Source organism: Calidris pugnax, unplaced genomic scaffold, assembly GCF_001431845.1.
Source record: "Calidris pugnax isolate Ruff unplaced genomic scaffold, ASM143184v1 scaffold4, whole genome shotgun sequence".
NCBI lineage: Eukaryota > Metazoa > Chordata > Aves > Charadriiformes > Scolopacidae > Calidris > Calidris pugnax.
The window spans coordinates 319,781-334,440 of NW_015090781.1; the positions used below are offsets into that span (position 1 = coordinate 319,781).

Genomic DNA, 14,660 nt, shown 5'->3' on the forward strand with positions numbered 1-14,660 from the left:
CAAATTAATTACACAGAAGTAGAAAGCATACAGGCTATTCTACAATATACTGTACTGCTATACTGTTGTTTAGTTGTGTTCTGGGACATAGTTCCTAACTAACGATAGGAATAATATTTTATTCTTTTTTAATAAATAGAAAATGAATGTGCCCTGCAATTTGGAAAAGTAGTATTTGGAAAATATTTGAAAGCAGAAATTGATGGAATGGGCCATTAAACCACCTGAAGACCTGGTTGACGTTTTGAGATAATTTTGCTATGAGCAATATTATTTGGGTAAGGTCTTTATAGGTAATGGCTGTTTTAAGGAATTAAAGCACATTTGCACCTGACTGGAGTAGTTCTGTGCAAAAAATCCCAGCTGGTAGAAAGCAAATGATGTTTCTGCTTGTGTAGCACCTGTTTTTGATTTCAGAGAGGAAACAGAAGAAAATTACTTCAATGGGTGGTGACGTTAAATACAGCTGCTGCCTGGCAGAAAGCACCTTATCTCCCTTTTACCCAAGTGAAATTGGGTACTTCTGCCTTGCACCATGGATAGAACCAGAGCTTCAGTTGTATTCTCCCAGAGGAAGAGACAGAAAGAGATGCATTCCCCAAACCTTTCCTGCAGTTATGAAATAAAGTTCAGTAACCTTGTCATTTTTATTATGCAGAGGAAGATGGGAATGACCAGAAGGACCTTCTTGATGGAGCTGGCAAGAAGAAAAGGTTTCAGAGTAGAGAGTGAGCTAAGGTAGGGAAATGTTTATATGCGTAGAAATAACATGTAGTAACAATACTGCTGCTTGAAGCATTCTGATTTCATAAATGCAGTCATATAAGTGACTGTGGGTTTTGCCTGTGTATTTGGTGGATATACTTCGGTCTTCCCACTGTAAAGATGCTTCAGGAGTTCAGTGGGCGGTCCTGAATGAGTTAATTTCTATTGTCTTCTGAGCAAAGAGCAGGCAGAACACAAACATTAGCAAAATTTCTAATTTTTAACATCTAAAATTTGTGGTTCTCATTTATCTTTAGTCTGTTAATTTTAATGTGTCTGTATTTTTCAATGTGCTGCTTCTCGCATGGAAAATAAAAAATGTAAGGTGTGAACTTGCACATGTTTTTCATAGGATATGTTTCTATGCATTTGGATTGTCCTGCTGGAATAGATGAATCAGGTCTTCAGCTGATGTAAATCAGCCATCATTTATTTCCCTCTTGAAATCAGGTTAAGATTAATATAAACTGAAATGAAAAAAAATTAAATATACAGGAATGGAAAATGTGATGGGTGGAGGGGGGCGTTTCTCTAGAACATCTCTGGTATTCTAGTATGTAATCTTCTGTGAATATTTAATCTTCACTGATGTGAAGCTATTGGCATACACATTGGTACAATATGGAAGAGCACTGGAGAAAAAAGCCTAGGAATAAAATATCACAAATTTGGCATTTCAGTGTGAAAACATACTCCAGCTACGGATTTGTCCGGTGGTGTTTCAGTAAGCCAATTCGTTTTAAACTTCCTCCAAACAGAACTTTTCATGAGCGCTAGTTATATCATTATACAGTTTTCTGAAAGCTACATCATTATGTTGGTTCTCTGACAAGCTGGAAGAATACTAAGTATTTATCATTTCTCTGTATCTGTATGCAGATAGTATACAACTGGGTCCAGGAGGATAGGGATATAAAAGCTCATTTCCACAGATTTTTCAGTCCTATCAACTTTGAAAGCCAGAGGAAGAAGGGAGGATGAAATAATTTGTGAAGCAAGATTCAAGCAGGTATTGAACAGAAGTAGGCAATTAGCATCTGATACAAAACTAATGGAATTCTCAGGGAAAAAAAAACTGAACTGGGCTGTTCTGAATCCTACATTAATAATACATTAAGGACTGAGTAGAGGCTTTATCTGGGCTGCTTTGGCACAGAGGTATTTATTGCCAATATTCTAGACTTTCTGTAAGTTGTATGCAAGGCAGGTGTTACGTTTCATTAGCTGCTATTGGATAACAAAGAACTATTTAACTGTTGATTTTTGTTTTTGAGAATACCACAGGAAAAGCCATATTTGTTATGTTCTATGCCAAGAAAAAAGCACAGCTGTACAGGTACCAGAGGCAACTGGTGTACAGCAGCTAGACTACTGCTGCAAGCATAGTGATGGCAAAGTTCCCAGATCTGCAGCTTGGTACAGATACATTACAATGAATATTTTATAAAAGGTGAAATAAACCACAGGAAGCAGAAGCTTTAACTGAATTTTTTTTTCCTCAAGTAAAGATGTGACAGTTTAATTAAAGTAGAACCTAGCAGGGTTAAGTAATAATAACATGAATAGTATTTTATGGGAATTCACCTAACCTAGATTTGTAATCTTACAGGTTAAAATAAATCAGAATTTTTAAAGGTGGGGGTTTTTTCCCTCCAATGGACTCTGCTCTACAAGATATACAATATGGAGAGAAAAAGTTGTGCCATCCCATGACAGTTTTCATGTTCTGAAGTATTGTATGTTCAATACATTTCTTATAATTCCAAAATGTAGTACATTTAATGCATTGAAGAGTTATGTGATAACGGTTTTCTATGACGTGACTCCAGTATTTGTCACTGTGATTTGGCGTTAAATCAGTAATTATTGGTATGAATTGGGGTCACAGGGATAAACCAAGGGATTTTGTTGGCCTCCTAGTAAGAAGTTTGTTTTGAAAGGTTGTGCAGCCTGCCTTTAACAGTTAGCACCTTACATCTTTAAAGTCAATACCAACCCGCTCACTCTGCCAGTTGTGCCCTGACTGCTTGGACAGGTTGATGGCCTAGCTTCTCCAGGTGTTACAGGAGGGCTGCAAAGCAATTGATCAGGTCCATTAGAAATTTACTGTATATGCACAAGGCGGTCATCAGCATGGGCTAGCAGGAGGCTACAGAGGCTTGCAAGTGGAGCCAGCTGCCATCAGGACAATTTATATTCCAATTCTAGGCTTATTTATCAAACAATGACACTGTCTGTCTCTACCTTTTCCCCAGTTTGGGAGTCTGTTGACAAGTATCAGTTAACTTTGGCATGTATTTCAGAGATGCTGAGATCCTATCGGTTTCATGAAAATGAAGGGTTTTCTCCTTTATCTGATATTGTCTTTCTGGGTAACAGCACCCTCCTGGGATATGTGTGGAGGGGGAACTCTAGGAATCACTCAGAATTTCCTCCCAGGTTAGTAGTTTTCTAAACTTGCTGAGGAACATCAACAGACCAGGTAGAAATTTACACATCATTGTATGTATATAATTTTTTTTCTTTAAACATAACTTTGTCCTTGATCACTCTTTTCCTGTGGAAGGTACAGAATTGTGTCTTTAATCATGAACTATGATGGGATTCTTTCCAATGTTATTTTAGTACATCAGTCCAAATTTAGTGTAATAAATTTTGTGCTACTGTATTTTCAAGAAATGTATGACATATAATCATATCATGAATAATAACTCAATTTGTAAATTTTATATTCGCTAAACTAAGATACCAGTTTTGTAAGAGTCTGGCCTCTTAGTAGCAAGGCAGTCATCTTTAGATGGAGTGTGTGATTTGTAATATTTAAGTCGTGAACATCTGACAATGCTGTTTGTAAAGAGCATAACGTAAGTGCAGAAAAGTTAAATTTAGAAAAAGATATTACTAACTGTAAAGATTTAAAGAATTATTGTTACCAGAATTTTTTATACTGTAAAGCTTTCATTTATTGATCAGAAATATTGGGAAGGGGCTGTCAGGTGTCATAAAGCAGCCTTTTCATTATGGTACTGCTTGTGAAAGCCAAATATTCTCAAAGTTGCAAAAAAACCATGTAATAGGAAGGCAAATGATGCTGAAAGACAATGCTGCACTTCCAGGAGCTGTCAGGCTAAAGTCTCTCCTCAACGTAGATTCAGTGACTGGAATAGATACATTGCGATATGAAAATGCTTCCCACATCCTAACATACAATATATACTACAAGTTTCAGGAAGTGCATGGTAAGTAAATATGGAAATACGGCTCTGCATCTGTGTATGACTGGGTTCAGGAAAAAAAGAAAACTTTTTGTGTACTTCTTGACAGTGATTCTGTCACTCATATTGTGGCTGAGAACAACTCTTACCTGGAGGTGCTGGACTGGCTGAGAGGACAGACTGTGGGTGACAGCTCCAGGTTTGAACTGCTGGATATCTCCTGGTTCACAGCCTGCATGGAAGCGGGAAGACCAGTTGATTCAGAAATTAAGTATCGTCTCATGGTAAGAGACTCTTCAGTGTGAATACAGTGATTGATTTTTTGATATTTTTTTTTTTTTTTCCCAAAGACACATGTGTTGTGATAAAATTTTTTTAATTTAAAAACCTGTTTCCCTAAAGTTTACATGAGGAAGTCGCACAGTTTTAACAGATTAAAAAGACCTTCCATATCTTCTGTATCAGTGTCTGGTGCTATTAAAGGGGAAATAGCCATCAGTGAAGCACTTGCTGTTGTTGTGGTGCTTGTGGTATTTCAACAAATAATTCAGTGTCATGGTAAATGTCCTGCTGAGCGCAGTATGTTTTAATGGGTTCCTGATAGAATACTTTGCCTCTTCAAAACAATACAAAAATACTAAAACCTTTGCTGTTTGGAAATGATCAGCTAACTGCTGGACCTTTGAAGGACCTGTGAAAGAAAAGCTGCTGCAATCTGTGGACATACAATTACAAACTTGGCGCCATCAAGTAAAACTGTGCTAAGAAAAAAAGGTTTTATAATATTGTATTATCTCTCAGTGGGACCTGTAAGTCAGAGGATATTATGAATGGCAGGCTGATTATTCGGTGAATGATGTTTGATCTTGAAACAATGGATGATGACCAATTTTCCTCTGATCTACATTTGATGAAAATTACGTGCTACTTTCTCAAATTGGAGCGCAGTGTGAAGTGGTGGTATTCAATGTCCCCAGTACAGAGTGTAAATGAAGAGGGTGTAGTAGGGATGCTCAGGCGTGCTGTGCCCAGTGTGACAACAGCATGTGCTGCTGGGTGTGAAACAGACACTGTGCTGCTGTGGGACAAACCTGGGCCTGCGTGCACTCAGGACTCATGGGGATGGATTTAACCTCCACTGGTGAAGAAATAAATTCATATGTCAAGAGAATTACAAGGCTGATCTAAAGTTCTCTGAGGGGAGAGGTTCCTGATGATTCCTGAAGATCTGGATTGGGCTCCGAGTGAACTGTGAGCCACCTGCAAAATGATAACTGGGTAACCCATAAACCCTGGGACAATGGTAGGATCTGCAGCCTGTACCTTCCTGTGAGGCAGATGATACCTGAATATTTAACAGCAACATTGCACTGTTTACTGCTTTGTCATCCTGGTGTTCAGATTATGAAGGATCATTCATAAATACCACCCTTCCCCAAGAAAAACTGTGGCTCCTGAATGTCTTTTTCAGTCATCTTTCATTGCCAGAAACTATTTTCCAGGGTTTGACAGATAAGAATTACTGTTTAATAACATTTTGGGGCAGGGGGGAAGGAGTGAATACACCAGATGGAGCTATCGCTCTCAGACTCAGCATAATTCCATGATGGAATAGATGTATTTGCAGTCCTTCCAATGAAGTATTTTTGCAGTATATTTACAATATTTTCAGTGAATCTGCTTAGAGGGAGAACAGACCTAAGAAATTAATGCAAAATTGCGAAAAAATGGCAAAGCTTGTAACTACTGCATTAAGTAATCTCACAGGCAAACAGGTCATAAAAATATTAATTAATATAAAGGGGAATGCAAAGAAGTTCTCTAAACAAGAAATAAATCCAAAACATGAGCAAAATCTTGTCCTCTTTGCTGAGAATTTCACATCAGGATTAAAAAGTAAACCAAATTACCCATTATGTACATTCTTAATTTCAACAGTGCATGAGCACCTATAGATTCGGATATTTCAGAAAATGTCTTAATGTCTTTTCATAGATTTTTTCTTTTTCTTTCCAAAGCAAGAAATGCCTTTATCTTTCTCCAAGATGTCTCCAATGATGCTGAAGCTTACTTTTTAAATCAATGAGAAAGCCACTGCAAATCGAACTTAGTTTTCTTTTTTTGTATAATAGTCCTCTTGGAATACTGCTGGAGCAGAAACTTCTGAAAAAGGTAGCAGCACTGTCAGGAGATCATTATTATACTTTGAGACTGTCTCTGCAAGTAAGCTTCCCTTTTTATTTGAACATAAAGAATTCATGCTTATAATGTAGAGTGTAAAAAGCAAGCCAGTCAGCTGTACTGTTAAAGCTTATAGTTAAGACCAGACTTTATTGTATAGTGGCTCTAAAGTAATAAAGATTTTTTTTTGATGCAAGCAAGGAAGGAGAAAGAATTCTAGTAATTCAGCAAATTTTAAAATAATTTTATTGTTGCAGTGTCACCATGCTTTTTTAAATTTATTTTTCTGCCTTGAGAAATGAGGACGGATTGAACTAAAGATTAATTTTCTTTTTAAGTACTATACTGACTTGTACATAATGTAATTTAATTGGATTTCAACGAAGACAAATTTGGTCCATTATGTCAGTCTTGTAAAATATGAAATGAAAGTGAATCAACAAACCTTGAAAGGCTACATCATGAATGCTTTGAAGAATGGATTGCAGTGGGGGCATGTTTTGGGTGAATTCTCATCTACTTGGTAAAATTCCCATTAATATCAATAGCAGTAAGATTTCATTTTCATATCTTATAGTGGCCTGTTTGGAAGGCTGTTCTTCATTCAGACATTTGCTTTAATGCATTACTAAAAAGAAATGTCCTTCTCCATGCAAAACGAGGGGAATAAAGTCAGAGTTCCTGACCATTAGCTAACATATTAATTACAATTGTCACTAAAGTACATCTTTCAGTGGTTGCGAATGATCTGAGAGATACACTGATGTTAGTGATTTATAGAGTATAAAATGTTGGGTGACCAGATCTAGGATGATCTGAATTCTTATTGATTCATTTGGTAACAGCTGACTTTTACAGTTAATAGCCATCATTTCATTTAATAGGCTACGGAAGTGTGGTAGCCAAACATCCACTTTAAGGGGAAATTAAAATACTTTTTGGTAAAGAAATACCTTTGTCCGGAAACACTTTTCCCACCACAAACAGATGGGTATTCTGGACAATAGCAGGACACGGACATTAATATGGATGCAAGGGAATCCCCACATGCTAGAAAGTAGTGCTGTTTCCTGGGTAATGGAAAAGAAAGGAGGGGAAGCTGTCAGAGAGATAAAGAGAAAGGAAGAGAACCACAAGTGGGTTCTCATCCTCAGCAGCCTTAGGAACTGTGCCGTGGCTGCAGCTCATCTGCCTCTTCCTCAGTCAGAACCCAAAAATTGTTAGTTGGTTATTTTTTTAGAAAGGAAAAGAAATCTATTTCCTTGAACAAAGGATTTCCCTCCACATTAGGAAAAGGAAATACTGCATCTTTTGATGCCTTGCCATATCATGTAACAGGCAACTCCTATTTAACATTTTCTGGAGGGTCTCACTGTTACCTCATGAAAAGAGAGGCTCTAACTAATGGAAGAAATCCTTCATACTGACAGTTAGTCTCCCAGAAAATAAAATGAAACTTATAAACTGGCTGCCTTCTCTTCATAAAATGCTGCATATCAGTAGAACTTACTGTTTGATCAATGCTGTCTGGACTTTACAAAGCTGCTAGCTGTTGAATAATGTGGCCTGACACAATCTCTAGTGTCTGTGAGCCTTATTTGCTGCTGCTCTGTTTTCTCTCTGTTATTTCCTTATGTAATTATAGTTCTTTGTTTATGTATTTAAAAAAAATATTTTGACAAAGAGCAAAGTAGTCCCCTGCAAGATTAATTCTGCAACTAAGTCTCTCTGCTGCACAAACTGATGCTAGTGGTACAGGCTGATTTTCCCACTTATGCCATGCAGAAAATGTCACTGTGAAGGAGTGACAGTGACATTCATTGTTACTGCAGCCTGGATGTGGGGTACGAGCTCTGTCTAATTCTAGCAATTAAATAGCCTACATATTTGGATATTTTTCAGTGGTTGCCCCTGTACAGTGTGCAATAATTTTATCTTAATAGAGTGGAGTTACCTGCAAAAAAAGGAATTTTGGTCCTCACATTTTTCTCATATCTGTTGTTGTTTCTTCCCTGTGCTACAAATTATTTTGAGGCAGTGTGGGTTTCCAGATTTGCTTGTTCTACGCTGTAATTGCTACTGGATGAAACTTTAGGTTTGTCCCATAATCTGTACTAATGATTTTATCCCATCTGGTCTTCCCACCAAAAAGCAATATCAATCCTTTTCTTATGTTCTACTGATGACAGGACATCAGCTCTGTATTTCTCATGCAGGCACCATAATATTTCACAAAAATCAAGCTATAGTAATTACTGTTTACTAGACGTTTTTGGTGTTTATTTCTAGCTGAAGTTTATTCTCTTGTTATATATAATCAAGTTATATGATCCTGTTAATTAAAAACATAACTATTACTGATTAAGAAAAATGCTCAAATACCTTTGCTAAGGCAGGAACAGGATGTTTATGTGCCAGTCTATCACCCTTTTAAACACGTAGACTTTTTGCATTAATTTTTCTCTCATCCACAGTGCCAGGTAATGCTACATGTAGGGTTCTTGTTCTTTGTGTATCTATGTCCTAATGAAGAAAATAACTTATTATATATTTGGTAACATTCTGTTTGTTCACCATCTTTGCAGCTGGCACTATCACTTCAAGCAGTATATTATCTGTAAACAATCGTAGTTTATATGATTTAAAATAAATTTTAAAGTATAATTCATGAATGTGTGCAAAAGTGGATGAGTTGTCCTATTGATCCTGGCTGAAACCCTTTTCAGTTATTCCCAAGAGTGGTCATACACATAAAATAGCTTCCTTCATTTCAGTGTATACTATGAAAACTGCCATATAATTCACTGCTCCTTCAGCTGTGCAAGCAAATGCCTTTTTTTCCTGTGTGTGTGAATACTGTTATTGAACTACTCTATCAAATACAAAGGCAATTTAGCATGAAATTATATGTGCAGGGGGTGTGTGAAGGCACATACGTGTATTTATAGGCTTGCCTAGCACAGATGCCAGCTTTATGTCTGCGTGTCTTTGGAAACAGGGGAGAAAGGGCTTATCATTCCATTATTGAAGTGAAAATTTTCTCCATGTATCTTTGTGATGTTTTTTGTTGTTGCTGTTGAACAATTTCATTGTGGCTTTTGAATAGTGCAATGTGTTTTTGACAGATCTGCCGAATGTTTTCAGAAAAAATCACAAATAGCAAATAGTACACAGAAATACTGAGAACACTGTTCTCAGATTGGTTCAGATGGGCACTTTTAACGAAAGCAAAGAAATTAAAGGATTTGGTATATAAAGGAGCAGAAAAGCTGGTGCTAAATTGCCCTTTTCCTGTTGCTCAGTTGTCAGGACACTTGCATTTTGAAGACTCATGTGAGGGACTCTTGCCAATGGGGACATGACTCTGTGCATCCTGCCTTTTCAGGACTATTCCCTTCCCACCCAACAGGCTTGGGTTGCCCGCAGACTTTTTAGTTGATCTTTGTTGATTTTTGCATGGAGCAAAATCAGGTGAAAAGCGAATGAACACGTAGATAACCTGGTGCTTGGGAAACTCCCATTTAAGATTTGGCACCTGGCTCCTTTTTTTCACTCTGCTGAACACCTGGCAATGGTGTCAGCATGTACAGAAGTGGCTGAGTGAGAAACCACATCAGAAGGTGAACACTGGCTGTCCAGGTGATAGACTGCAGAGAGAGCCAGGACCACTGGTAATGGGTGGCAGCTATCAGAACTGCTGTGTGAGATGTGAACAGGTGAATGATTTGCTCAGCCCGGTGGTAGAGCTGAGAGACGAAGTCAAAAGGTTGAGGTGTACTAGGGAGGAAAGCAGCCAGGGTGTAGTTACCCCTGTATCCATCCCAGGTCAGGCTGAAGGCAGAAGCCTGAATGAAAAGAGTGAATGGATGCAGCTTCATGGTCGGGGCAGCAGATGAACTCCCCCCTTGCCCTGTCTGGTACCTCTGAAGAACAGATACAATGTTCTGGTTGAGGAAGGCCAGTCGAGTGAGGAAGTAGATGATGGGCACTCTACACTACAGATGCCTCCTAAGTCAAAAAAGCGTACACCCCAGATCCTCACCACACCCAGAAGCAGAAAAAAAAGGGTTATAGTTGTTGGTGGCTCCTTCCTGAGGGGGACGGAGTGCCCAATATGCTGATTCCTGGAGCCCAGGTTAGGGACGTCACCAGGAAACTTCCTGGCTTAGTATGGTCCTCAGATTATTAGCCGTTATTGATTTACCATATAGGTGGGGAGGAAGCTGCGACTCGCAGTTCAAAAGCAATAAAAAGACTTCAGGGAGTTGGGAAGGCTGATGAGGGAATCTGGAGCACAGGTTATTTTTTTTCCTCACTTCTTCCGGTTGCAGGCAATGATGCTGGGAGGAACAGATGGATCCAGTTGATTAATACATGGCTCCATGGCTGGTGTCACTGCCATAACTTTGGTGTCTTTGAAAATGGATTGGCCTATACAGCACCAGGCTTGCTGACATCAAATGGGAGACACCTCTCTCAAAGGGGGAAGAGGGTTCTTGCCCAAGAGATTGCAGGATTGATAGACAGGACTTTAAACTAGGTGTGAAGGGGAAGGAGGATAATAATATCAGGCTTGTCTGCGATGAGCTGTGGGATATCTCTTCAGGGTTAGAGGGACAGGGTGCTAGAAAGGGCCTTCAGCCTGTTGCCCTGAGGCAAGCTGGTGACTGCACTGCAGACAAAGTCTTATGGAGATGAACCAGCAGCTCCTGAGGTAGTTGAAGTCAACAGAGAAACACCTGTGGGTTGAAGTCAACAGAGAAACACTTCAAGGGGTGTTCCACGAAGAAGGTGACACAGCCAACAGCCCAGCTGAAGTGCCTCTACATAAATGTGCACAGCATGGGCAACAAACAGGAAGAGTTGGAAGCTACCATGCTTCTGGAAAGCTATGATATAGTGGCCATCACTGAAACCTGGTGGGATGAATCCTATGACTGCAATGTGGCTATTGAAGGCTCCAAGATGTTCAGAAGGGCCAGGCGAGGAAGGAGGGGTGGAGGTGTTGCCCTCTATGTTAAGGAATAGATAGAGAGTGAGAAGTCCCCAAAGCCCTCCCTGGGGTCAGATGAAGAGAGAGTTGAGAGCTTGTGGGTGAGGATTAAGGGGCAGGCCAATATGAAAGACACTGTTGTGGGTGTTTATTACAGGCCACCTGATCAGGATGGGAAAGTTGATGAGGCCTTTCACAGTTGGCTCAAAGTTGCCTCACAATCACAGGCCTTGGTTCCATGGGGGACTTCAATCGCCCTGATATCTGCTGGAAAGGCTACACAGCCTACAGTCCAGGAGGTTCCTCCAGTGTATTGATGGTATCTTCTTGACACAAGTGGTAGAGCAGCCAAAAAGGAGAGGTGTAGTACTGGACCTAGTACTGACAAACAAACAGGGACTTGTGGGGGACATTAAGGTTGGGGGCAGCCTTGGCTGCAGTGACCACGAAAAGGCAGAGTTCAGGATCGTGGGTAGTATGTGCAAAACAACAAGTAGGACTGAAACCTTGGATGTCAGGAGAGCTAACTTTGACCTCTTCAAGAAACTGCTTGTAGAAATCCCATGGGTTAGGGCTCTGGAAGATAGGGGGGCTCAAGAGAGCTGGATGATATTCAAATACGACCTTCTCCAAGCTCAGGATCAGTGCATCCCTAAGAGCAAAAAATCAGGCAAGGGAAGCAGGAGACCAGCGTGGTAGAGCAGGGAGCTTCTGAAAAACCTCAAGTGGAAGAAGGGACTGACCACTTGGGAAGATTACGTGGATGCCATCAGAGTATGCAGGGATGAAACAAGGAAAGCCAAGTTTTTTTCAAGTATATTGGAGGGAAGAGGAAAACAAGAGAAGATAGGGGCCCACTGTTGAGTGAAACGGGTGCCATGATAACAGAGGATGCAGAGAAGCCAGAATTGCTGAATGCTGCCTTTGCTTTGGTCTTTACTGCTCAGGGCAGCCCTCAGGAATCCCAAACTTTGGAGGTAACAGAGAAAGTCTGGATGAAAGAAGACTTCTCCTTGGTTGAGGAAGACCAAGTTAGGGAACATAACTGGATATCTGCAAGTCCGTGGGTCCTTATGGCATGCACCCATGAGTGCTGAGGGAGCTGGCAGAAGTCATTGCTGGGCCGCTCTCCATCATCTTTGAAAGGTCCTGAAGAACAGGAGAGGTGCCCGAGGACTGGAGGAAAGGCAATGTCACTCCAGCCTTCAAAAAGGGCAAGGAGGAGGACCCAGGAAACTACAGGCAGGTCAGCCTCACCTCCATCCCTGGAAAGACGATGGAGCACCTCATTCCGGGCAACACTTAAAAGCATATGGAGGAAAAGAAAGCTATCAGAACTAGTCAACAGAGATTCACCAAGGGGAAATCATGTCTGACTAACCTGATAGCTTTCTATAATGGCATGACTGGATGGATGGATAGATGAGGGGAGGGAGGTGGATGTTGTCTGTCTTGACTTCAGCAAGGCCTTCAACACTGTCTCCCATAACATCCTCATAGATAAGCTTAGGGAGTGTGGGTTAGATGAATGGACAGTGGGTTGGATTGAAAACTGGCTGAAGACAAAGCTCAGAGGATCGTGATCAGTGGCACAGAGTCCAGTTGGAGGTCTGTAACAAGTGAAGTTCCCCAGGGGCCAGTACTGGGTCCAGTCCTGTTCAATATATTCATCAATGACCTGGATGAAGGTCATTGAGTAGCCTCAGCAAGTTTGCTGATGACACAAAACTGGGAAGAGTGGCTGACACACCAGAAGGCTGTGCCGCCATCCAGAGAGACCTGGACAGGCTGGAGAGCTGAGTGGTGATGAAATTCAACAAGGGCAAGTGCAGGGTGCTGCACCTGGGGAGGAATAACCCCCTGCACCAGGACAGGTTGGGGGCTGAGCTGCTGGAGAGCAGCTCTGGGGAAAAAGACCTGGGAGTCCTGGCGGACGACAGGATGACCATGAGCCAGCAATGTGCCCTTGTGGCCAAGAAGACCAATGGCATCCTGGGGTACATCAAGAGGAGTGTGACCAGCAGGTCCAGGGAGGTTATCTTGCCCCTCTACTCTGCCCTGGTGAGGCCCCATCTGGAGTCCTGTGTCCAGTTCTGGGCTCCCCAGTTCAAGAAGTAGAGGGAACTGCTGGAGAGGGCAGAGCAGAGGACTACAAAGATGATGAGGGGCCTGGAGCATCTCCCTTACAAAGAGAGGCTGAGGGATAAGGGAAGGGAAGGCAAGGCAAGGCAAGGCAAGGCTGGGGGGGCATCTGATCAATGCCTATAAATACTTGAATAGTGGATGTCAAGAGATGGGGCCACTCTTTTTTTCAGTGGTGCCCAGTGACAGGACAAGAGGTAACGGGCACAACCGTGAACATAGAAGTTCCATCTAAACATGAGGAGGAACTTCTTTCCTGTGAGGGTGGCAGAGCCCTGGCAGAGGCTGCCCAGGGAGGTGGTGGAGTTTCCTTCTCTGGAGACATTCAAACCCACCTGGACACATTCCTGTGCAACCCGCTCTGGGTGGCCCTGCTCTGGCAGTGGGGGTTTGACTAGATGATCTCCAGATGTCCCTTCCAACCCTATATCATTCTGTCATTCTGTGAATGAAATTATGATTCTTTTCTAGATTTTGTAAATGTTTCCTTTGCTTTATAATGACCCTGAAATAGAACTTATAGCTTAATGAATTAAATCCAAACAAAAAAAATGTTTTCTTTCATTTTACCCTGAAGAAGGGGGAAAAGGTTTTTTCAAAGTAATACAAAATTTTTTCCTCCACCACTGGATTTAGCTACAGATCAAAAAAGTCAGTTTTTTGGGCATGTCTATTTTAATTTTGTTTTCTCATTGGTCGAGCATCCCAGATGTTATACTGAATCATCTAGTATTTTCTGGGAAAACTCTCTGTTCTTTTAAGCTTATCTAGTCTTAAAGCTTTGCAATTTTTCAGTCTTACTGAAAATAGTAAGTACATAATAAGTAAAGTAAGTAAATAATACTACTACTTTTATTACTTACAGTAATAAGGGTAGTAGTAGAGATGCTTGCCATGCAGAGAGACTTTTTTTTTTTTTTTAAATGACAGTGCCATTGAAAACTGTCTGAATTTACTGCAGAAAATGAAAAAAAGCCCAAACCCAAACAGTAATCACCAGATAAACCGCTATTGTCAGTGCAGCCAATGTGAAGTTAAATATTTTTCCTAGGAAGATGGTAGGAGCATTATTATTCTCAAGGTACATATTTTGGGCTCATGAAATGTATTTTTGATGTTTTGTGCTGACAGGTGTGTCACCTACCCTTCTCCCTTTTCTTTTTTTTCTTCTGTTTAGGAACAAGGTCGGTCTCCTCCTTTGAATACACCTGAATCAGAAATGCCATCATTTGTTGCAAGTGAAGTACCTCAGTATTCGTGCCAAAGGAAGACAACATTAAATAATTACAACAAGAAATTCACGGTAATATTTATTCTATCCATGAAATAAAAACTAGCACAAGTAAAATAATTAATACATTACT

At 40.5% G+C, this 14,660-nt stretch overlaps 1 protein-coding gene across 1 annotated transcript in view; it reads left to right on the forward strand.

Annotated features, from left to right (window-relative positions):
• Nucleotides 1–535: 535 nt before the first annotated feature.
• DNTT (DNA nucleotidylexotransferase) overlaps nucleotides 536–14,660 on the forward strand; it is a 104,713-nt gene continuing 90,588 nt past the window's right edge. The window contains exons 1-5 of the mRNA XM_014957363.1: nucleotides 536–738; nucleotides 4,090–4,281; nucleotides 10,268–10,296; nucleotides 11,949–11,957; nucleotides 14,514–14,599. Of these exons, the coding sequence (XP_014812849.1) occupies nucleotides 536–738; nucleotides 4,090–4,281; nucleotides 10,268–10,296; nucleotides 11,949–11,957; nucleotides 14,514–14,599 (519 nt within the window). The remainder of the gene's footprint in view (nucleotides 739–4,089; nucleotides 4,282–10,267; nucleotides 10,297–11,948; nucleotides 11,958–14,513; nucleotides 14,600–14,660) is intronic.